This window comes from Haliotis cracherodii, unplaced genomic scaffold (assembly GCF_022045235.1).
Source record: "Haliotis cracherodii isolate W230 unplaced genomic scaffold, xgHalCrac1.p SCAF_4, whole genome shotgun sequence".
NCBI lineage: Eukaryota > Metazoa > Mollusca > Gastropoda > Lepetellida > Haliotidae > Haliotis > Haliotis cracherodii.
Window position 1 is genome coordinate 49,564,439 of NW_027266297.1, and position 25,798 is coordinate 49,590,236.

At 39.5% G+C, this 25,798-nt stretch overlaps 1 protein-coding gene across 2 annotated transcripts in view; it reads left to right on the top strand.

Annotated features, from left to right (window-relative positions):
* Positions 1–25,798, top strand: part of LOC139480579 (coiled-coil domain-containing protein 24-like) — a 364,688-nt gene that overhangs the window by 40,743 nt on the left and 298,147 nt on the right. For both annotated transcript variants that reach the window (XM_071263719.1, XM_071263720.1), the window contains exon 2: positions 24,510–24,712. In XM_071263719.1, coding sequence (XP_071119820.1) covers positions 24,539–24,712 — 174 coding nt within the window. In that variant the 5' untranslated portion in view covers positions 24,510–24,538. The remainder of the gene's footprint in view (positions 1–24,509; positions 24,713–25,798) is intronic.

The following is a 25,798-nucleotide window of genomic DNA, read 5'->3' on the forward strand; positions in this document are numbered from 1 at the left end:
AAAAAGACAGAAAGGGTGGGCACTTATTGGGGACAATTCAGGTCAAATTGGCGTAAATTCATCAGTAAGCCATACCGTATTTTCTTGAGAATAGTGCGCACTTTTTTTCCAAAAAACACAGCTGTGTAGAAGGGGGTACGCATTATACACGAATTAGTTTTGATGTTTTTTCTCCCATGGAAAGACATTACTGTGAGCATGTAACACTGGAAATACCATGTCAACAAATCCATACTGAAGTTCTCAAATTATTCATGTTATTACACTGTCTGGCTATAAAAAGTGTTCTTTGTATATCTGGACTTTTGTTTGTAACTTATTTCATTAATTTTATTCAAAATTCCTATTAATATTGTTTTAATTAATTTCTGCGAAATTGTGTGTGAAGCGATCGGAAGATCTCACAACTCACCGTTATTAACAGCAACCACGGTCAGATTACCGCTGTTGACGCCTTGAAACGAACTTAAGTTGACAGAGAATGGATACATATATCATAAAAGCCATACTTTGAATCATTAAAAGTCATATTTATTTGTTGGACGATTCTATGTCAACATGTAATTCTTGCGATCACGCGATCACGTGCACGGGAGCCTTGTCGGTGACTGGTCAGACTGGTTCCATGTAAAAAATAATACCCGGCAATAGCGATCAGCTGCTTTGCTTAGGGTTATTATTATTTTAAATATGTTTAGTAAAAGCTGCATCTAAATTAACAAGATATTGGAATATATTATTCCTGATAAAAAAATAGTTTCAGATACAAATTTTGCCGATCCTTGCATTGAAAATCCTGTAAAGTTATTTCATTGTGTGTGTCTTGACCGAATCACCGGTAGATTCCAAGAATCGTGTGTACAGCTGATTGCTGTTTCCGGCTTAGTTTACGAGAAAATACACAAGGTAATCTTAATCCCTGGATATAAAACGATGCCTAGCTGAACAAAAAATACAATTTAAACGGTAAATCAACATGTCTGGTGATTTTCTTATCTCAAATTTCGAATTTGTATACTGACGAAGTTTCTCATCACACGTTCGTTTGCCGGACTTCGCTGAAGGGGGGAGGGGGAGGTATGGTGTAATTTTTTTCTGCGCAAAATATTCAAAGTCACAAACATCTAAAATAAACAGAATACAGTCATGCCCCGCTTATACGGTTATACAGACTTCAAATATCCGGAAACCTCGGTTCCCGGACGATTTTCATTTAAAACGAAATAATTACTACCGTATTCGACGTAATAAGCGCCCCGCTCTAATAAGCGCCCATGGCGATATTTGCGTATATACTGGCTTGTGAACAATCCCAATTAGCACCCATTTGGACTGATCAATGTACACAAGACTTATTTATTCGCGTATAATACACACTCGTGTGTCATATGCACCCTTAATTATAGGCAATTAAATTCTGGAAAAATATATATGTCGCATATAAACATTTCAGGCTGTCAGCATAAACCACGAAATTTATTTTTCAGCACTGTTTTTTCCACCGAAATAATATTCTAATAAGAGCCTCATGTTTCTAATTATGAGAGCGCCCTGGGCGCTTATTACGTCGAATACGGTATATAAATTTTCGGAACTGGGAAGGGGAGGGGCGCTTATTGGGGGAGGGGAGCTTAATGGGTCGAATACAGTATATCTTTACTGACACTTCTGAATCAGGATGGGGAGCCAATATGGTCATAACTGGAAGTGATGTCATCAGAACAGGAAATGATGGCATCAAAGCCTAAAGTGTCACACTTTTGATGTTGTAGATGGGTTTTAGAACATATGATGATGTCACAATGCTTGATTCATGTCATTCATCCCTATTTAATCATCTGACACAGGTCAGTGTTTACTTTTGAGTATTTAAAGCATCAACTGAGTCTAATAAGTATCCACCATCAACTGTTAAATATCCAAGGGGATTACTCCATGATTGAATTTTCATTGATGAAAGTGGAGGGACATCCTGATGAAGGGTCATCATCAAGGCTTACTCTCCAAGCCTTAAACATAGCTGCCCAACATTTAACAGTGGAATAGCTAGGCACTTATCTCAATACACTTGTGACATTCAGTCATGAATTTCTTGGGGAGTGCTTTTCTCAAAAGTTAAAAACTTAATGACTGCTTGGTACTCATTCTTTTGCATTTCTGTGTCCATTTGGAGCCTTATCACATTCAACTGGCTGTCACTATTATACAAATGGCCTCAACAGATCAAATACACTTGCAATGAAATACTCAAACAACTTACTGCATTGACTAGTTCACTTTGTTATGGCCCATAGTTGAACAGGTTAAGAACATTTTGACCAACCCTGGTATATGTCATGTCCCAAAGATGATCTTTGAGATAAGGGTTGACATTCAACATCGAACCAAGATCAACCCTCCAAGGGTCTCCATTCTTCAGGTCGACAATCCTTGGATCAATACTCCTAGGGTCGACATTCCACAGATTGACATGCCAAGGGTTAACATTCCAAGGAACACAGTCCTTCCAGTTGTTTATCTCGAGATAGATCAGACAAGAATTGACATTCTACGGATCGACTCTCTAAGGGTCGAAATTCGGATCACTCTTCTCAAGGTCGATTGTCACAAGGAGGTGATCATTCCCATTCTGATTGTCACCATTCTATGGATCGATCACATGGACACGAACTTGGAAGTTCTTAATCAACATCGAGACTTGGACCAATCGTGCTCATTGGAGTCAGACTCTCAACATTAAGGTTATCGACTGTCATCTCGACACTATGGATATGGAAGGGAGATCGACTGGGATCGACATTGATCACCATCTCAGCGATACCAGCCCATGCTATATTACACTTATCTGACAAAGCTGATTGATACAGAGACCATCGATATCGGCCCTACCCCGAATACCCTTCGACACTGGACTATTATCAACAGGAAGACCCGTCCTTAATTCTCACCTGGATTGCAGACACTGTCAACCTACATCGGAATACATCGGAATAGGGTTTGCAATGACATCGAATGTGGCTTCTTCCATTACCTTACCACCAGCGGAGATTATATTGGACCTATCTAAGAAATTAGATCAGGCATTTGTGGCCTTCTGCAGATAGAAGGACAGGCTAAAGATGCCTAGGTTCAACATAGACAAGAGAGGTACTCATGGGATGACTAACCTTGCCGCTTCACCAGAACTGGATGGGGACATCGCTTCTATCGCCCTGAAAATAACATCGGTAGCCCATCTGGATCTCATTATTAAGAGGACCCTAGTTTTATTGTCCACTATACTGACGGCTACAGAATTGATAGGAATGAGGTTTAATCTCACCAAGACTTCAGAGGAAGCCTATGTTAGTGGGACTGTTAACTTTATCCAACGCAAATTCCATGATGTGATGGAACTGATTGCTTCATCAGATGGAAACTCTTACCGTGATGAGATGAGCACTACAAAGTAAGACTCTTTCCAGATGCCCTGGTCATCTCCTCAGCTATTTGACAACAGGATGCAGGAAGTTGCCCAAGAAGTAACCAAGTGTCAGTAGACCTTCTTCAACTACAGCTGGAGGACCAACAGAGGCAGAACAGAACACTACAAGAGACAATAGGTGCTTTAATATCCAAGCATGCTCTTGAGTGTTTAGGCCCATGTCCCTGCAACCCTGGGGTTCTACTAGCCAATATTTTTGGTCTCGAAGAAAGACTGCAAGAAATTTTGCATGATCAGGGTCAACATGGAGCTGTTCAACACGTGGTAACTAGAAAACTGGCTCATTTTGGCATGATGTTCGTCGCGCTACATGGTCAGACATGCTACATGGTCAGCCTGGATCTACAAGACGCACCTTCATGTGCCCATCCACCACAAGCACCGGCATTACCTTCGGTTTATTTTCCAAGGTTGTCACTACCAATGGAAGGTGCTCCCATTTGGCATTTCTTCATCCCCGTGGCTTTTTACACGCCTTACCAAGCCTAAAACAAAGCTCCTGCATGTCGAGGGATCGTCTTTGAGTCATTCATCGACGATTGTATTCAGGTCCATGCCGAATGAAATGTCCTAGTCAGACTTCTCGCCTTCATACAGAAATTACTCCATCAGTTTGATTGGCTAGTCAACCCAGAAAAGTCGGAAACCAAAAGCCCTCGGCAACTGTAGTTCATCAGAGCACTTTTGACACTGACCTCAGAAATATTTTCCTCGTCCCTTCGGACAGATGGAAGAAGATACAATGACTCGTGCCATCAGCACTCAGACAGTCGAAACATCTTCGACAATGGCAGCAGTTGCTTGGTCTGTTGATCTCATCCAGAGAGCTCGACTACAACTACGGCCAATTCAGCGCTTCCTAAGACCGCATCTTTAGGGTTCCGATTCAGCTCCATTATACCTGTACATCTACAATGGTGGCTACCTGCTCATGTGTTGCCCTGGAACACTTTCTACCAACGCACCACCTGTTCGTAGATGCATCGACAGTGGGTTAGGGAGAGCACATGCACTATCATCAAACATCAAACAACATTGATCAGCAATAGAATCGACCCTCCATATCAACAATCTTGAAATCTAGCAATTTCTCATTGGGCGGAAGTGCTTTGATCATCTCAACTGATGATACAGTCTGACAGAGCCTCAGTCGTGTGGTATATCAACAAGATGGGATCCACCCAGTCAGCCTCCCTGCTGGCCCTGATGATGGACTTTTTTCAACTGATCAATGCATTGATTAGGCATCAACGCTAGAGCTTGACACATCCCAGGAGTAAGCAATGTCATAGCAGACTCCCTGTCCCCTCCGGATCTACCATCCTCCACAGAATGGCATCTACATCCAAAACCTTCGAGGGGATTTGCCAGCTTCACCACCGCCCAGAGGTCGACCTGTAAGCCACCAGGTTCAACACACAACAGATTCGTCTATCCAATTCCGGATCAAGAGGCGTGGGAGTACCATGCTCTGGCCATATCATGGGAGAATCTCAAAGCTTTCACTTTTACACCAACAGCGATTCTACCATGGGTAATCCAGGAGATCGTATCTACTAACAGCTACAACTGATTTTGATGGTACTTTACTGGCCAGCTCGCAGCTGGTTCACCACATTGGTAGACCTCGCAATGGGAAAAAATCATCTACTTCCCTTGTGAAAAGATCTCCTTCAACCGCACTCCAGCTTACATCCAATCCTGGACACCCTACATCTATGCGCCTGGCTCATTTACAGAAGAACTTAGTTGCTAAAGAGTAGCAAAGACCATGACTAAGGCCCATTGTACTTCCACCAAAGCAATGTACGATAATGAATTGAAAGCCTTCGAGGGATATTGCCGCAGTAGATCTATCACCACGCCGACTAACGCCTCCCTTCAACAAGTTACAGTATACCTTCAGCACCTTCGCTCTATTCAGTAGGGCTGAACATTATCTACATATCTAGCAGCTCTTAATTCGGTCATCACTACCACAACAGTTGAAATATCACTGTAGTCCCAGAATTTCAAGCGCTTCCCTGCTTTTATAAACTCACCGGCCAGTCATCCAGATTTTGTCCACCCAAGTGGGATTTGAACATAATATTACGACACTTGACGTCAGCAGAATATATACCTCTGGGCAGAATAGGACTTTAAACAGATCACGCCCAAGACAGTCTTTCTTTTAGACCTGGCTACTGCTGCGATGGGATTTCATCGCTCAGAAACAACTTCTTGATCAACCCGACAGGAGATTCACTATCCCAGCTTTGTTCTCTATTCTACATCCCCAGGATCCCAATGTCCCATTCGATCTATATGCATATACTTGCAAGTGTCATCGACACTTCGACGATCCCTGAAGCGATTGTTTATCCCCCCATCTCACAGATGGTTACCTCAGGGGTTTCCTGTACAGTGGTCTCCTTGTGGTTACAACCTACAATCTTCTGTGCCTACAACTTTAGGGGATTGCCTCCACCTCAGACATCGAATCCACACGAAATAAGAGCTGTTGCATCCTTCATAGCTCTAATAGCAACTGTTCCCTCAGTGCTATTATGGTAGGATGTTTCTAGAAGGCCGACATGGTCTACTTAAGAGATATCTCCGTAACCGATGTCCAAGGCCTTACACCACTTCGGTTCGCTAGTCCTGGCTCAACAATTAACGACAGCCCATCAATGCAGATAAATATGTGAGTACCACTCACTGCAGTCATATAATTGTATTGTGTACATCATGAATAAATAATTCAGAACCATTCCTTTTATTTATTATTGTACTTCGGGTTTCCAGAATGAGGTTTAAAAGGAGAAGTAAAAAACTCTGTAGTCTGTAGAGACTGTAAAATAGTTTCATAACGAAAGGCGTGGCCATTTTGACAGTGTCCCAATTCCATTATCAACCCACTGTTGCCTTGAGCATGTGACGCAGTTATGGTTTGAACATCCTCTAAGGATATTGTCGATCATTTCCTCATCTTGTCTTAAGATAATTTGATACAGAGGTAGGATCGATAGCTTCGACAAAGCGTAAAATGGGATGCCAAACAAATAATGCCTGCGTCATTAGAGTGTATGGACAAGCTTGTTTGTAGAACTAATTGACTGGAGACCCCTTCCGAATTGGTTACAAGTTGTGGTTGAATAGCTTGCCTAATTCAAAACCATGCGGTCGTCATAGAACGATGTCCGATGCGAAAACACACGCGCATGTTGTACCCGATGGCATGAAGCTGTGTCCTAGAAGCGTAAAGGGGTTTTCAAGATTAACCAATAAAGTCATGAGATGCGAATGTGTGACAGTCTAACACAAGCTGCCTCGTGTACATACAATTTAATGTGAAATTTAAAATTTTCTAAAACACAACACACAGTTTATATGTTTATTCTTTTGACTAGCATTAAGGAAGTTCAAAGGAAATAAAGTAATTGAACCAACAACAATTCACTGTTTGGTATGTGGAGAAGGTATCAAAGAACTTGAAAGCAGATGACAAGACAAGGGTTGTAGATCTAAGGAGTGGGGTGAAGCCTATCGTACGTGTTGGGTCGTGTCGGCCTTTGATGCAGTGTCGGTGGGTGGCGTCTGTCTAGACTGCAGGAGTGGTCAGTGATGCCTAGTTTGACACGAGTGGGTAGAACTCTTAAACCCAGCAGTGATAACTAACCGGATGCCTATTGTGTAATTCCTATTCTTAGAATAACATGGTTACATACTTCTTACAACTGCTGCTCAATAAACTGTGTTTGTGTTTATATTCAAGTTGGTATTTCCGCTATCCATTCGAGGGCTTATCCCCTAAACTAAACACTTCAAAATTCGCGTATGGGGAAGCCCTATGGATCCGCACTAAAAGCATTAAAATGGCAGAAAACTTAATCCAAAAATCTCTAAATAAAAAACAACAATGGGCAGACAAATGGGGCTTCTCCCTTAACTTAGATAAAACAACAGGAGTAGTATTAATTTACTATTAAAACATAAAAACATGAAACCTGCCTACCCAATCCTCCAGCTAAACAATCAAACAATCAAATTCCAAAAACAAACCAAATTCTTAGGACTCATTTTTGATCAACACCTCACCTGGGAGGCTCATGTCCAAAACCTAAAAACTAGATGCAGCAAAGACCTTAACACACTAAGATGTCTCACCGGCTCAAACTGGGGAGCCTCCAAAGGTACCCTCCTCTCACGCTATACAGCACTAATTAGATCAAAACTAGACTACGCCTGCGCTTTATACAATACCCTAAACAACTATCTAACTAAGAAACTTGACTCAATACAATACCAAGCCCTTAAACTAATTACACGCACCCAACATGGCACCTCCTACACCTCACTTCAGGCCCTTACAGGGGAAATGCCACTAAGTCTATGCAGGGAACATCTAAGCCTTAATTTCTGGGCTGCGTCCCAAACAAACCCTCTCATCCAAAACTTAATTAACCAAAACGTTAGCCCAAGAAACCAAGCTCTAGCTCGCAAACACCCCTTACTCACCCCAATATCCCAAAGAATAACTAACTACCTCAACGAACACCAAACTCAAAATCTGAAACAAAACTGCAAAAAATCAAATATCTTCACCCCTAAACTCAAAATACTCAAAATAGACACAACGCTAGCTAACCAAATAAATAAACAAACCGACCCAACCATGGCTAAAACCACCACACTTGCATACATACATGAAAATTGGCCAAATTGGTGTCACATATACACTGACGGATCTTCAGACCCGATCTCCAACCACACAGGCTTCTGGGTCCATACCACACAACCAGTTATATCCACACAATCTTACCGACTCCCTAACAACCAATCTATATTCACGGCTGAACTTATGGGCATGGCCTCAGCCCTGCATAACCAACAATCTGCATAACCAACAATAAAATCCTAATTCTCACCGACTCCCTTAGTGGACTACAAGCCCTCCAAAACAAAAATACCAAAAAACCACCTAAATTAATAAACCAAATACTTAAAAGCTCCAACGACCTAACAAAAGCAGGCAAACAAATAACCTTCTTGTGGATCTCCGCCCACAGAGGAATTTACAGCAGCGAAAGCGCCGATAAAGCAGCTAAATTATCTCTCAAAATACCAGAAAAAAGCCTAAACCTACCCAATTCAAAATCAGAAATTAAAAGTGTAAACAAACAAAAAATAACCCCAAAATGGCATAATCAATATCAAAACTCAAATAGCCAAATCAAAAAAGTGCTTAGAAAACCACTAGCCAAACCTAAAATCCTACACCCCTCTAAAAAAATTGACAGATTAATTACAAAACTCCAAACAGGACACACGAACCTAAATAACCACCTAAAAAAACTTAAAAGACACACCACAGGCAACTGCCCCCACTGCAAACAACCCGAAACCACAGAACACGCACTCATCCACTGCACCCACTACCAAACACACAGAACCACACTACAAACCACCCTCAATCTAAATAAGGTTCCTACTCTAGTAGTATAGGTAATGGGGGTTCTGGCTCACTTCCACTGGAGCTGGATTCATATACCTATACTGCTACTACAGGTAGCATTTTTTATGTGTAAATGATTATGCGATTCAACGATAGTCATGAGATTCAGCTAAATTGACCACCACCTTGAGTCTATGATATAAATTTTTTTGGTAATGGGGGTTCTGGACCACTTCCACAGGAGCTGGATTCATATACCTATACTGCTACTACAGATGGAATTTTTTATGCCAAAATGATTATGCGATTCAACGATAGTCATGAGATGTATTAAACGAAACATCAATATTAATTAATAATGAATAAAATTTACTATAGCCCACGAGGATATTGGAAAGGTATAGGAGCAATAAAAAAATTAGCCACCGCGGCTAAGGTATCTAAAGATGTGGCCAAGGATTGGTTAAAGAAACAAGCGATGTGGCAAATATATTTACCGGCACCGTGTTTTATACCGAGGAAGAAGTTTGATATTTCTACAAAGAATGAAGTTCATCAGGCTGACCTCTTGTTTCTTCCCCACGATAAGGTAAAACGCAAAACGTATTAATATGCTTTAACAGTAGTGGATGTGGCTAGTCGATTCAAAGAGGCTGAGCCATTAACCTCGAAAGATTCAACAGAAGTAGCTAATGCACTGAGCCGCATATATAAACGCGGACCGCTAAAATGGCCTAAGCTATTTCAAGTAGATCCCGGTCGAGAGTTTATGGGATCGGTAACTAAACTTTTAACAAAGCACAACGTCAAAATCGTCCGTGGTGAAAGAGAGGCCCACCGTAGTCAAGCTATCGTCGAAAGATTTAACCGGACTCTAGCGGAACGTTTGTTTGGCTATAAGTATGGGATCAAAATGAAATCCAAGCGATTGAGATCAACCGAATGGGTGACACGATTATCAGCCGTTGTATCAGCGCTAAATAATGAAGTGACGAGATCAATAGGGAAGAAACCATCCGATGCGATTAAAATGAAATCCGTGACTTCCGAATCTTCAGCACCGAGGAGAGGCAAAGAACAAAAACTTCCGGATAGAGTAAGGGTAAGATATCTATACCAGCCCGGTGAACTCGAAGGAGGCCTACGTCGCGCAACCGATCCCATATGGTCCCTTAAGACGTATAACATTAGTCGATTGGTTACGAAAGAAGGAGAGCCTATTCTTTATTATCTTCAAGATGGACCGGGTAGGGCATTTGTATGAGAAGAGTTGTTCATAGTTCCCGACGGTACGGTATTACCACCATAACCATAAGCATAGGTAGTTACACCATCATTATCAATCCATCTCTTTGTATCTAAGGGGGATAATGATGTCTTGTTCATTCTTAATCCATATATCCTATGATCGTAACTTCTTAAAGAGTTCATCTCGTGTTTGAACGTTCTACCGTTGAATAATGATTCTTTATACTGTTCGTGTTTGATATGCTTTTTTACAACATACTTCTTAACGCCCTTGGCTTTTCTTATCTCTCCATTATCGGACTTTTTTATAGAATACATCTTAGGTCTTAATCCCACATACTCCGCTATAGGGGTCCCAGCATATTCATCCTTCATCTTACCTAACACCTTTTTATTTACTACACTGTGCAGTGGATTATCTTTTGGGTAATCGCTCGTGTCGTACATATCTATTTTTTCTGCCATATCTTTATACACATTCTCGGTTTGTATTTCCATCAACAAAGAATCTGTGTCGGTATATAACACCTCGCATCTATCGCCGTATTGCTTCTTAAGTTCGTTGTAATAAAAGTCATACATTAAGTGTTTTGACAAGTCGAGAATACTCATACCGACGTACACCGGTCTGTTGAATTTTATGTTACTCTTTTGCATATGCAACGCTGCTAAGTCGTTATCGAATATCTTGCTTCTGTTGAAAGCCGGACTGGCTATAAGTTTCCTGAGTCTTTCTTCCTCATTAGATCTGACTAATTTAACATCAACACGCTTCCTTAGATTCTCCATAGTTTTACCGAATACCAAGTTATTCATGAGCTTATACAGATTTTTTTCGAAATCGCTGGTGGCTATCTTTCTTAAATCTGTGTTCAGCCTTATATAGGGCTCCATCCAAGGGCTTTGATCAAACTTTAGAACTCTGTGTATTTTCTTAAGTTTCATACCTAACGATAGATATAACTGGAGATTTCTGTAGTGAACTATATATTTTGTCTTATCCATCAAATTTGGTACGAGTTTTTCTACGTTAGCTAACCTACTATTACCCATCAAGGAGCGTTGCTATTCAGACATCCAGTCTTTATTAACCATTAATCTTTCGGGAGCTAGCGGATAACTGTTATGATCTTTATGTAACGAACTCGGATATTCTAGGTCAACTTCTAGTATGTACCCTTTATTCTCATCATTATTATTGATATCATTGACCCATTCAAAACCACCCGTGGGTAAAGGTTGACTCATAGCCCATCCGTACAAATTGTTAGCGTCGAGATATAATATATGCGTGTCGGGTTTACTCGGATCGTATCCTTCCACTAATTTATTATTAGCCTTAGAATACCTTTTCGCTGCCATCGATATACCACCTCTTAATCCTTTCTCAATAAACAAGTGCATATCGTAATCTGTGAGTAGTTTTAGTTCTACGCCGGTCTTCTTCAACAATGCATCCCACGATAGTCCTGGACTGGAATAGTACCATGCCGGGTCCAAGCCGTATTGTTTTAAACACGTCTTACTAAATATCTCGAATATATCGGCGAGTAACAGTACATCGGTTTTTAAGTACAGATCGTGATAATCGCCTAAATTCTTACAACCTAATTTATCCCAGACCGTCAGAGCGTGTTCATAATCGGCATCTGTTATTCTAGATTCCGTTAAGTTACTATAGAATGATTCGAGGGGTGGTAATTCAGTTTCTTCGAATCTAGACCAATCATCCATATATTCGTAAGGATATACACCTTTTCTCAGCAGCAAATGACGAGTTATCTTATCTGTATATTGATTTGTTATAGCGAAGTCATCGGGATTGTTCGCTTTAGCTAAATTGTCCAGGGAAGATAACAGAAACTGTACGGAGTCCATGAATCTAAGCCCATTACTTTGCTTTATTCTAGATTTCCCATCCTTGTCCCTATAATGTATAGGTTTAGTCAACGAGAACGATATGTATTTTTCCATATTGTTAGGAATGCACGTTAAGCCGCCGTTGGTCTTTGAGATAGCTTGCATAATGAGATGTGAATCGTATCCTCTAAGGTTATGAAACACAACGGGGATGGGTATTGTTTGAGCATTCATATTTAGTTTCAAGTTACACTCGTTATGAGCGGCTCCCCGATAATTACCCATGACGTGACAATGATCTCTTACGGAATCCCCATCCAGGGTTTATTACAAACGTGACAACTCGTTGACTTCTTGTGGGCCCTCCAATCATCTATCGTCATACGCATGGGTTTCTTACACGATAAATTTTCCCTGATTATTCTCTCTTCGTTTTGTAGATATTCTAGGAACTTTCCCGCTGCATCGGGACCTCTGTAAATCACGGGAGTGTTTGTTTTCCCATCATACCTTACAACTATATATCCAAACCCACAAGGAATATGTTCTTGAGTTTTGTACGTATTATTGCTTTGGTTGGTATTTTCTATGGGCTTGATAAGCGCTTCGAAGTCGGCGTAAATTACGTACGGTACTGGCATTTGATTCCAATAATGTTCAAATTTTAATATATTTTTTCCCTCTTTAGTCATATCGATCCTGATAGTGGTCTGTCCAACACCTCTACAGTCTTCTTTATGCGCTTCTAATAGATCTTGTCTGCTGTACCCATGCAGGCATCTTTCGCAGAAATATTTCTTTTCCTTATGTTTTGTTTGATCGTATAGCACCCTGTTTAAACTCTTTATCCACGTATAATGATATTTTCCATCTTTTTCGATCAGAAATGAATTGATTCTGGGAATATGTTCCGGAGCGGAGCTTATCCTGTGTACAACAATTCCTTTAGAATGTCCGAAAACATTTATAGCTAAATTATTTTGCTTTTCCACATTATCAATTTGTGATATTGGTGTAGGTTCGTCTATACCATCGAAGTTGAGTCCATCGTTTTGGGGATAGCTAGAAGGTCTATCCGGATTCTTGTCTACGGGGAACAATGCAGATCTTATCATCATTCTTAAACAGTCATCGGATTTATTTTTTACATTAATTATGGCTTTTTTCTTCTTATAATACGGGGGTAAATCTATATAAGATCCACCTTTGAAGGGCATATAATTCGCTATATCTAAATATAAACTATCGATTTTATCCACACCCCAACCTGAACCTCTATTAGTCCAGCGTTCTAAAGTTTCCCGTATCCTCTGAATTGATGTATCTAATGATGCGTTTATAGTATCGGATTCGGTTATAACTTCTTGATTGCTACGGAAATATGGTTCGGTATATTCGACACTATCGTCTGCGTTACTTTTACTCAATGACATTTTAATCGTCAGCTGGTATTTTATACTTTGTAAATCATCTAATTCCTCGTTAATTTTACTCGATATGATGGGCTTAATATCGTTAACATCCATGTTGGAATTAATATCCATCTTCCAACCTCTTAGATATTTACCAACGCCGGCGGATGTGGGTACAAATATTAATTCTTGTTGTTGTTGATTATTATCATCCTCGTCTTGTTCTTGTTGATTATTATCATCTAGTAAAGCGATCAATTCAGCTCTTCTCATTCGAGAATAACCTCTCAGCCCACTGTTTCTCGCTCGAACTTTGAGTTCTCTAACAGTCAGGGGTGGTTCCAAACCGAGTAAGGTAATCAATTCAGCTTTTCTCATACGAGAATATCCACGTAGACCACGTTGCTTTGCCATAGCCTTCAACTCTCTGACAAAAACCATAGTGGTTGAATGGTATATGCAAAATGAAACAAATGTCTAATTGGTTATTTTCATATATCTAAATACGTATTCTCCCCAACCTATTCCTCTCATTGATGTAATCTCTCTTCCTAGCATAAATAATCTGATTCCTGACCCTATCAGCACCGTGTTTCTTACATATACAATAACGACCTTTGACCCCTTTCCCGCATTCAGAACACGTATAGTTTATGTGTCCAAGCTTGATGTAATAATTGTGTATACCGCAGTAAATTTCAACACAGCGGCGGTTACATAGAGTCGTCTTCCCCATGAGTGTAAACTTGCAGTTATTCATGGTATATACATCTATCATATCATTTGTCTAAATGCAAATCACATCTACACTATTGTATAGCTGAAAATCAATAGAGCAGATAACCCCATAATAACAAATGCGACCTCTCGGTCTTTCTGAGCCTCTGACGGTGTATAAAACTGACTCATTGTTGGTCTCGGTATTGGGTCGAGTTTTTTCCCATAAACGAGGAAGTATTCGTGCATGGTGGATTCGACATCCTTAAACGTTTGAATTGAATGTCCTTCCTTAATCAGTTGTTCATGAATAAAGTCTAATCTCTTCATTCTCTGCTGCGTATATTGTAACTGAGCTGCTTGGTATTGTTCTAATGCTTTATTATGTCGTTTACGCTCCTCTTCAACTTCTTTAGCGTTTGATTCCCTCATACTGGAAAATAAATAATTACTCCCCGAAAAAGCTAGAGCATTAACAACAGCTCCACCGACCATCATCGCAATTGATGCCATAGTATATGAATATAAAATATTCAAATGTTTAATTACTTCATAATGTCTTCCGGGATAAGTCCTTGTTTGATGAGCATATCCTTCGTTGCCATAGCTAATCCAATATCCAGAACCATCATACCTATATCAAATCCATTAAAATCTAGCTTGGGAGGTGTGGCTTTAGTAATCATTTTAGCCATACGGGCATAGCCAATGGCCAAGCCGGTGACCACCGCTGAATGATACGTCGCGTTTACCAACATTTTACCGTCTGTAACTGGAGTAGTCATGCTTCTTATAGCATTATATGAGGACTAACCTCTAATTGAACTTGTTGTTGCGGCGGGGGTGACGTTTTCTCTTCTCCGGTCTTATAAAAGAACCATACAGCCGCTATACCAGCAACTCCTACTAGTGCCCATGTTTTAATCGGATTTGAATTATTTATTAATTTTGTTTTGCGCGCCAGCCCTCCCTTTCTTCCTGCAGCTATTTTTTTGGGGTTCTTAGTAACTGGATAATCCAATATCCAGAACCATCATACCTATATCAAATCCATTAAAATCTAGCTTGGGAGGTGTGGCTTTAGTAATCATTTTAGCCATACGGGCATAGCCAATGGCCAAGCCGGTGACCACCGCTGAATGATACGTCGCGTTTACCAACATTTTACCGTCTGTAACTGGAGTAGTCATGCTTCTTATAGCATTATATGAGGACTAACCTCTAATTGAACTTGTTGTTGCGGCGGGGGTGACGTTTTCTCTTCTCCGGTCTTATAAAAGAACCATACAGCCGCTATACCAGCAACTCCTACTAGTGCCCATGTTTTAATCGGATTTGAATTATTTATTAATTTTGCTTTGCGCGCCAGCCCTCCCTTTCTTCCTGCAGCTATTTTTTTGGGGTTCTTAGTAACTCTGGGTTTTAGTATTTTCTCATTCACATGTGGTGCATTCTCATTCACATCCTCATTCACTTGTTCCGCAATCTGCTGTGGTTGCGCAATCTGTTGTGGTGTCACCTGTTGTGATTGTGTTTCCGCAATCTGTTGAGTCTCCATTTATATTATTTAGTGGGCACGCATGTTTAAATTGACAATACCTTGCCGTTATTAAAGCTGTGGTGAACGGAGCTAAGAACATTCCGAATCTATGATAAAACTCACAGCTCACTGAGCTTATAGCGTGTTCGATGAATGAGTCTTTCTCGAGAGATTCGCATAAATACATGCGATGTTCTGCCGGGATGGGGAGAAACGTACTAGCTACGACTGTGTATAGTTGTAATATAGACGACCCTATAGTTTTAGTCATGGTAGCTCCCAGTCTAGACTCGTAACGCGCGTACAGTTTTTTAATCTCTTCGTCGGTCATGTTATCAATTTTTTCGATGGTATAATTTTCCCCAAATATTGGGAACATTTTCCACCGGCTACCAAAGCCGCGAGTCTTTCTCTATGTTTATCTAAAGATTTATCTACATCAGATTCTTTGAGCATTTGTTCGATGAGTTCGTCGCATTCCATAATGTAATACCTAAGGAGATATTTAAGTCTAACATAACGGAATATGACATATCCAATACATCCCGTAATAATGAACTGTTGCGAAAGAATGATGATTTCGAACCACATTTTATGTCATATTACTGCTAATGTTCAATTTGCTATCTTTTTGCTACATTTGCTACAATTTTGCTATCTTTTTGCTATAATTTTGCTACATTTTGCTAAGCAATTGCATAAGCAGCTGGTTGATCGGTTTTTAATACGAGTTTACAGTGCTTCGTTGCAGCTAACACTTTTCTGACTTTGTCACGTTCACCCTTGGTATAAATGACGTCATTTTCGCGTAAACATTCCTCGAATGAATCTCGATCTTTGCAATGAAACAGTGCTACCCATTTGGTCTGCTCTCTGAGATCTTTCAGGTCAGAGTTGTATTTTTGAGTAAGTACCCAAACGCTATGTTGAGTATGCCGACCGGAAAATGCTAAATACGAAAGCATATCCTTCTTTTTTGGTAATTCTTTACTCGCGCTGCAGTCATCTATTACGAAAAGGGTTGATTCTCCTTTGTAATTTTCGTGACATACTCGGAGACAGTCTTGTAAACGATCGCCCGGATCGACTCTGTGTACCCCATCATCATTCATTACCCAATCTCTCGATAAGTATGTTTTATTAACGCTTATAGTCGGGCACAGAATAATAATATGATCGAAAACGTCCCGATAATGACTTTCTAAAATATCTAGAATAAAAGCTGTTTTTCCACAGCCCGTTTGCCCGCATATGATAGCGCAGTGAGGATCTTTAGGTAAAAGATTATCAATAGATTGCTTGCACGAATCTCCCATTCTGTATATTAAGTTGCGCATCCATAATCACGTACAAATATATGTTTAATTTACCAGCTGATTCCCCGAGCTTCGTTATCTGTATGGTGACACCCTCGCTAGCATTTTCTATTCTCCTCCCACTGCCGTGTAATTGGTCATCGTCCGTTGTTCGCATGTCGAGCCATAGCGCGTACGTCGAGGTGAGGTATTCACCCATCGATACACTCCCGAGAGACAAATCTTTCACGACCGCGTTAACTTCCGGAGAACGTTTTATAGAAGGAAGTTTTTTAATCTCATCCCACTGGTGATACGCTAGCATTCCTTGGCTATATAGTTGATTAGGAATGACCTCGATAGTCAATTCTACTTTCGTAATCTTGGGATTGTAGAACTTCTCGGTATTTCTTTTAAACGCATCGGAGGGGTCCTCGAACAACATTAAAATACCTTTCAACGACCTCGTGGGGACGTTTAGATTGATATTCCACATCGTATCTTTTTGTCCCTCGTGATCTTTCGATGTCGCAGCACGCGATCGTACAAAATGGCTAAACTTCCCGAATACTGGTTACGAATTTGTCTGGCTAATTCGGGATCCATTATCATATCGTACTCGAGCGAGATATTGTCAATGGAATAGCTAGCATCTACATTAGCGGATCTGATTACTCTACCGTAGTCGTTAAAAGTGAGTTGGTATTCTAACCTATCGCCTAGGGATGCTTGATAAAAGGGCATGTGGGAATCTAGTAATTCAAAGTCTAGGGGAATATAGAATCTGTTACCTAATGCGTCGGCAACGGCCTGATCTTTTACGATGGTACCATCACCATTTTCAGCAGCCACGCGCAGTCTCAATGTGTTCTTATTACAAATACCTTGGTACTGTAAGTTTTCCCGCTCTTTATCCGTTCTCCAGAGATCCATGTAACAATAGTATACATCGCTATCGTCGATACTCAAAACCTCATTACCGCTAATTTTAATAGCGATTTTCTTAACGATAGCACGACCTAAGTTCTGAACCGGCTCCCTGTTAACGTCGGTAGAATTCAAAACAATCGTAAATGCTAGTCGGACAGTTCCCGGAACTAACACATCGTGTGCGCCGAGATTAGGAAAGCGAACCAGAAGCGTTTGATTCTGATCGATGGTACTAGGATTATTAGTTATAGTTACAGACTGACGAATTGCTTTGACCCCCAAAGGATCTCGAAGTCTACGTTGTGGGTTTAACTTGCGTCCGTATTGCGAAGACATTGTTATATTGAAAACATGTACCCTATGTTTAATATAAAAATGACTGATTTTGATATTAATGACTTTGATCTAAGTACCTTTGATGACTTTGATAACCCAATCGAAGATACTGACTTTGGTGGCACGAATCTTAACGATGAACTTTTACAATCAACTGTCAATGATTATTACGATGCCTTAAAAGATGATAAAAATTATGTTACTCCAATAGGTCGTGAATATTCAAAGTTTGAGATAGATAGTAAAGGAATATTGCGACTGCGTGGCGCTCCGGATATTGATCTTATGCATTCTCGTACTCGTAAGCCCCTAGCCTTGTCTACGATAGCCGCTAAAAAAGGCATCGGCTTTGTTCGTGATGAATTAGGTTTTGTAGACTACCGACGACTTTCCGCGAAGACTACTAAGGCTCTTCAGACTATGAGGAAAGAACTCGTTAATACAGATGATTTGGAAGCAGCCTCGATGGTGGCCTCGGACGGACTTGGAGAAATCTTAGATACCTATTACGATAATTCCACGTTACAGGTATCGGAGTTCAGTATTAGGGAATTACGAGGTCTTGACAAGGCAATGCAAACTATGCGGGGAGAACTCATCAATAATATAGCCAAGCTATCCGAAATCGACAAACATATAGCTCAAGAGAAAACAAAACTCGAACAGGCGGGCGATGAATTCAGTAGACGTCGCGTTGCTGAAAGATTGCGTAACTTAGAAGAGGAAAGATTGGCCCGCCTCGAAGCAGCTTCCAGTAATAGAAAGGCACTTCGTTCGCAAATCAGTCGAATTCGAGAAACTATCGATCAAGTCCTCAATGATGATACTACACTGGCCGATAAAATTAAAACATTGTTCAGAGAACAGGGAATAACAATTGCTAGTATTTTAACCGCGTTGGGATTTATCATATCGACTTTGACTCTCTCTTAAACAGGTGGTAGTGCAGGTGGTAGTACACCGCCTAACGATAAAAACGGTATAAGAGAGTGGATAAAAAAGCATTTAAAAGCATTAGGTTCAGCACTGGGAAAGCTAGCTGAGAAAGCCGCGGCCGCACTTCCCGGTATGATAGGGAGTGTTGTTTCCTGGCTATTGAATTTATTAGCTAAGACCACCACTTGGCTTAGTCAAAACTTGTGGGGGTTGATCGTAGCAATTGCAGGGTTGTTGTACGTATTCGCTAAAGACTATTTAGCCAAATCAGTTCGCTAAAGACTATTTAACCAAATCATAAGTAAGCCAACCGAGACTCCACCCACTACAAGCGCTGTTTTTTCATCGATATGTTGTTGATTTTTAGCCGCAATATGTGGTGACACTTGCGCATCAGTAGATGGTTGAGCGATAGTTGATGTTTGTGGCTTGACTATTCCCTTTTCGCCCGTGATCGTTTGCGTTATTAATTCGACGTTCATATCTGAATTTATACCTGGTTTTTGTTGATCGGTAGCGATAACAATTTTATTATTATAGCCTATCACTTGACCGATCTTAAGTTCCATATTACTCGGAGACATGTATAGTCCCGGTGCATAAACAAAGTCCACTTTGGATTGAGCGTACTGTAATGCATCTTGAAAACGCTTTATAGACGATGGTATGTCAACTGGTGAATTAATGGCGTCCTCCACGTTTGCGACAAACTGTTTTTGCGCATCGAACGCCGTCCCAGTACCGATAATGGACGTTCGTGTTTGCGATTGTGCACCGAGAATTGCCCATACATAAGTTCTTATTGATTCATTAACTCTTTCAAATCCTGGGTTAGTAAAATTATTTTCCGTTTTATCATTAAGAAATTCATTCCAAGCGTCTGTTGTATCGTTTGGATGCACAAACTTTGTTATAATATAAGGAATGCCACTCTCAAAGTTCATACGATCTGCTCTAAACTGTTTATCCGAGAGAGCAAAGCTTGAAGGGATCACACCCTCTTTAATTAAATAATCGCTTTTATCTTTAATAGTTCTTTGTCCAGAGTACGGAATACCTAGACCATGGCTAGGTCCTTTAATGCGCCAATCTTTACTCGTAGAAACATTAAATTCATTACAAATACGTTTGAAGGCCCTCTTATCATAAATATTATTTGCGTGATTCCATGCTGGATCCAGCGGTAATGGAGCATTAATTTCTTTAAGTATACGTCTAATCTGATAGTACACGTGAAATAATATAACAGACTTATATAGTTTAAATCCTGGGGCATTAACAGATACGCCACATCCCGTTGTGGCACACCATACAGCAAAGTTTAACTGATTCTGCCAAAATTGCATCGGATTGTGAAACCAATCGTTCACCATTTTATCGTTAGTTGCCGTGAAACTGTATTTTTCAAAGATATCGTGGAATTTAACTAAAAATTCAGCACCAGAGGCAGTTACTATAATCGATTGATTAGTAATGTATCTCGATTTCATATTTAAGTTATGATATAGTATCATTGTATATTTAATATGTATGTTACACTCCCGGGAATAACAAATGGCCAGTCTATTGAACTGCTTCAAACTATCAATAACTCGGATGGACAACTCGAAGTTGCTCTATGCGATGTAACGTATTACCAACGGTGGACCAATATAAGTGCTGCGAGAGGAAATAATGAGATATTTGTAATAGATGACCAAAATAGAATTAATAGAATTATTACTATACCTGATGGGTATTACAGCATAAGCTCACTCAATGATGAATATTTTAATTCTAATGATGAATTTTTTAAGCCTGATGGAATTAGTCTCACACAAAATGAGGCCACTGGGGCAGTGAAAATCTACAATGAAGGATCAAATATACTTATTGGTGAGAACTTAGCATACACACTTGGATTTAATCGGGCAATAACATTACCACGCGGCTCAAAAGTGATTGCAAGGATTAAAGACTTACCTGATTTAGTTCCCTATAAAGATTTGTTCATTCATCTTGATCAAATAAGCACGACGGATAATATTCAACTAGAAAGTCCTTCAACTCTGCTCAGAAGTGTTCCAGTGAAAGATGAAAAATATAATAGTGGTAGAACGGAATCTTTCTCGTTATTACAATATAAAAAATTGAAGCGTGGTATTATTTCAGACCTCAAAATTTCTGTATTAGATGTAAAACACCAACCTGTACATATAGGATACTTAAGTGTAACACTCCATATTATAAATAATGGTTGATTCCATATTTAAGTTATGATATAGTATCATTGTATATTTGATATGTATGTTACACTCCTGGGAATAACAAATGGTCAGTCTATTCAACTGCTTTGTACTATCGATAACTCGGATGGACAACTCGAAGTCGCTCTATGCGATGTAACGTATTACCCACGGTGGACCAATATAAATGCTACGAAAAATAATAATGAGACAGAAATAAATGGTCAAAAATACATTATACCTGATGGATATTACAGTGTATGCTCACTCAATGATGAATTTTTTAAGCCTAATGGAATTAGTCTAACACAAAATGAGTCAAATGGGTTACTGATTTTAAACTCTGGAAAAAAGGATGTAAAGCTTTACAGGAACTTAGCATACACACTTGGATGGGGAGGAGAAATAACAGTAATCAAGACATCAGATCAGGGACTCAATTTACCCGATTTAGTTCCCTATAAAGAGCTGTGCATCCATCTTGATGAAATAAGTACAACGGATAATATTCAACAAGAAAGTCCTTCAACTCTACTCAGAAGTGTTCCAGTGAAAGATGAAAAATACAATAGCGGTAGAACGGAATCTTTCTCAACATTACAATATAAAAAATTAAAGCGGGGTATTATTTCAGGCCTTAAAATTTCTGTATTAGATGTAAAACACCAACCTGTACATATAGGATACTTAAGTGTAACACTCCATATTATAAATAATGGTTGATGCATCAGGCCCTGGAACGATAAGACAATGTAATACAATTGCGCTTTCCGATCTCGGAGACACAGAAGGATTCGGTAAACCCGATACCAATGGTAAGTTATACGCTTTACACTTACACGATAATGTATACAAGCGGAAAGAAGTCACATTCACGGGTAATCTAGAAGATTTAAGAGATGTTGACGTTAGTAGACTCCTTAAAACCACTCCGTACAATATTATTTACAACAGTGAGAATAAATGGACTATGGTCGAAGCAAACATCAAGTGGCTGCTGAATATCGCCATTACCCCACCTTATGCGATGATGGGTAAGGGACATAATTTAACTAAGATAATAAATAGTGGCATCGTACTCGCGGCCTATATCCCGTCAAAACGAAAAAGTGTGTTAGTCACTCCCCTGCCAGAAAAACCAGGTCATATGTTATATAGTCGTCCAGCAATCCAAAATGTTAGTTTAAATTTGGTTACAGAATTTGATGATATTAAACAGAACTTGAGTGCAATACCTAATATTTCTACGCTTATTATTGAAGTCTTGTTCGGAGATGCACCGGTAGATGCCTTCGAAATATTACCAGGTCTATCGATTAAATGGCTCAAGAAACACGAGCGTCAACGTTGCAGTATTATTCATGTTGGAGCATCACCCGTTACAACCCTCGAGGGGGTTCAAATTATTAAAAGTGACAGAATTTCTCTTTCAAAGATATTCTTGCCGTATAATATACATTTGATAAGGTTGATGTATACTCTCAAAACATTTAAGCAAGACCAATTAAAGACTATTATATATTCGTAATATACACTATGAGTTTATATCCAGCGCTCGATGAAAAGATGGAAACTGTTGATGGATTTCGATTACATCAAATAAGCGACATAAAACATCGAATAGAAAAGGATAGGGAGTTGAGACTTGGATTGTATAAAAAGTATCGCAGAGCCGTGAATGCTCTGGACGGAGTTGACACCGCTCTTGTAGTAGCTGGCATGGGACTCGGTGTAGCCGGTGTCGGTTTACTATCAACAGCAAAAGAAAGCATTAAAACACGATAGTATTCGGATACTCGCCGAAGCAAAGTTGAACAGCATTGAGGATCATATTTCGACAGCAATGGTCGATTGTAAGATATCCGAGGAGGAGTTTCGTTTAGTGTTGTCGGAACTCACCAAATACAACGCAATGAAGCAGGATATTCGATCAAAATCTCGTAAGACCAGTGGTATTAGCGAAGACGAGAAAAAAAAGTTCATAGAACAAGGGAGGCAACAAGCGCGTCAATTATTCCGTGCCAAAACCAAAGAACTGGTTGGAGATTAAAAATAAATTGCTTACTATCGTGTGATTACATTTAGACAAATGCTTACATAAATATATAATAATGGAAAAAACTATTAAATGGAGAGAATTACCAAAAGGTTTTTATTATATCAGGGATGTCAAACCAACCAAATACGGTAATCAATTGTTTCTTATCAATTTACAAAAAGAGTGCAGTTATATAGTCTGGTCTCCTAGTAAAATGAACGAAGAACTTAATAAAAATGTTGAATATCGCTTTATCGATAAAAATAATGAAGAATATTTTTATTACCATTTAGACTCATCTAAAGCAATGATTGGCCCCAGGTATTGGTGAGCTGGAGTCAATTTAGCTGAATCTCATGACTATCGTTGAATCGCATAATCATTTACACATAAAAAATGCTACCTGTAGTAGCAGTATAGGTATATGAATCCAGCTCCAGTGGAAGTGAGCCAGAACCCCCATTACCTATACTACTACTCTAGATGAAATACTAAACCCTCAAAATAAACTAGACAACTTCAAGGCCCTAGGCGTATTCCTAATCAAAACAGATCTAATTAAGCGCATCTAAAAACTCATTAATCTACCAATCCAAAATCCAATAAACATACAAACACCCACCTCACCCGGCTCCCTTAGTTCCCTCCTCCACCCACCTCGGCATTTATTCCAAATTTAAAAATTCCAAAAATTCAATATAAGCAACCCCTTAAAGCCCCCTCTTGGGTTGCACACACCACTTTCACCCTTTTCGGAATACACTAAATGCGAAATACGCTACAGTCGGAAAGCGCACGTTAAATCTCCTTTATCAGTCAGTCAGTCCGCTATCCAAAGTGTGCAGTTAGGATGTCTTATTGTTGATGGTCATTTAGAAACATAAATGTGAAGTTTCATTAATGTTAATGCGTTTAATTCGTATTTTTGTTAATTTCAAGATTTACAGTAGATTTCTGTTACGGACACATTTTGCCTTTATATTAAATTTTGTGTCTGTGTATCTTTATGTATATTTTTTATTTGAATCTCATCTTTCATTAATCTTTTCAGTTATCTATCTGAACGTGGAGACTGGAAAGATGGCCAGTAAATCTGTTCCACCTCTTGAACTTTCAACTGGTAGGCAAGGGTACCAGCCACCGCTATCACTATGGCAACTAGTGGAAGAGCTTGTTAGTTCCCATGAGCAAGAGGAAATTAAGAGGATATTGGGAGAATCCCTTATTGACCAGAGTATTGAACTTCATGAGGAGGTTTGTAATTTGGCATGTTTTGTTATATAATAGTTGGTTGTAATTATCCAGTTAAACATAATACCAGTTTACGTTTGTTTGCAAAAATTCAATTATTGAGCACAAAATAACAAACATGCCATGGCCCAGTAGCTCACTAATTAAAAAAATGTCAGTGGAAACACAAATGCATTGATACTGAGGAAGAGTATTGACTTGATTGACTTGATCCACAATGATCTGGGGTCATATTATATATGGATCATCTGCCACACAATTGAAATTGATAATAAGATCCTGACTGTCCTCAATAGATAAACATAGCTTAAAAATATGAATAGCTGGCATAAAATTCCAACGTGACGCTTTTTGCGTTCTTTAACCCTCATGCTGCCTGGACATCAGTCAGCCTGCAAACCGCTCAGTGCCGCACTGTGCTGACGTCGCGGTTACAAAAACGTATACATTGTATCAAAAGTGTTGCAATGTCTTTATTTCTTCACACAGTGTAACCAAATTGTATAACATGCAACTCGAGTTGATTGTCTTTCCAACAGTATCTAAAGTCACCAAATCCAAAAGATCTGTGCACTGCCCAGCCATCGATAAAAGTGCTGGTATTATAAGTTTCCTACTTTTCCAGATTAATCGTAATATGGACGCACCCGAATATGGCAAGCAAAGTCAAGTAAGCGCCCTTGTTTGTAATCTAAATGACCAATAATTCATATCATTGGCAAGTATATGTCCTAACAGTGATAGACATATGATATTTATGTTGAAGTACACATTCACTAAGAATTTTCCGTGAGTTATATTTACCGATAAAAAATCCCGATGAAATTGTGCGTGTTTTTGACGTCAAAACAAAATTGACGGAAGTGGTCGTGATTAATTCATACGCAGACTGTTTCAAAGATTATGTCACAAAACGAATGACAGTTTGGAATATATATCTTGAAGAAATCCCAGTTACGTCCATGTATGTTTCAATGACCGTGCTCTTTTATTAGTGATAAAAACAACTTCGGCGGGGTAATTGACATCGTACATTTTCAAAGGACAAAATGTGAAAGATCGCTAAACAGCCCTAACAATACTCAAATT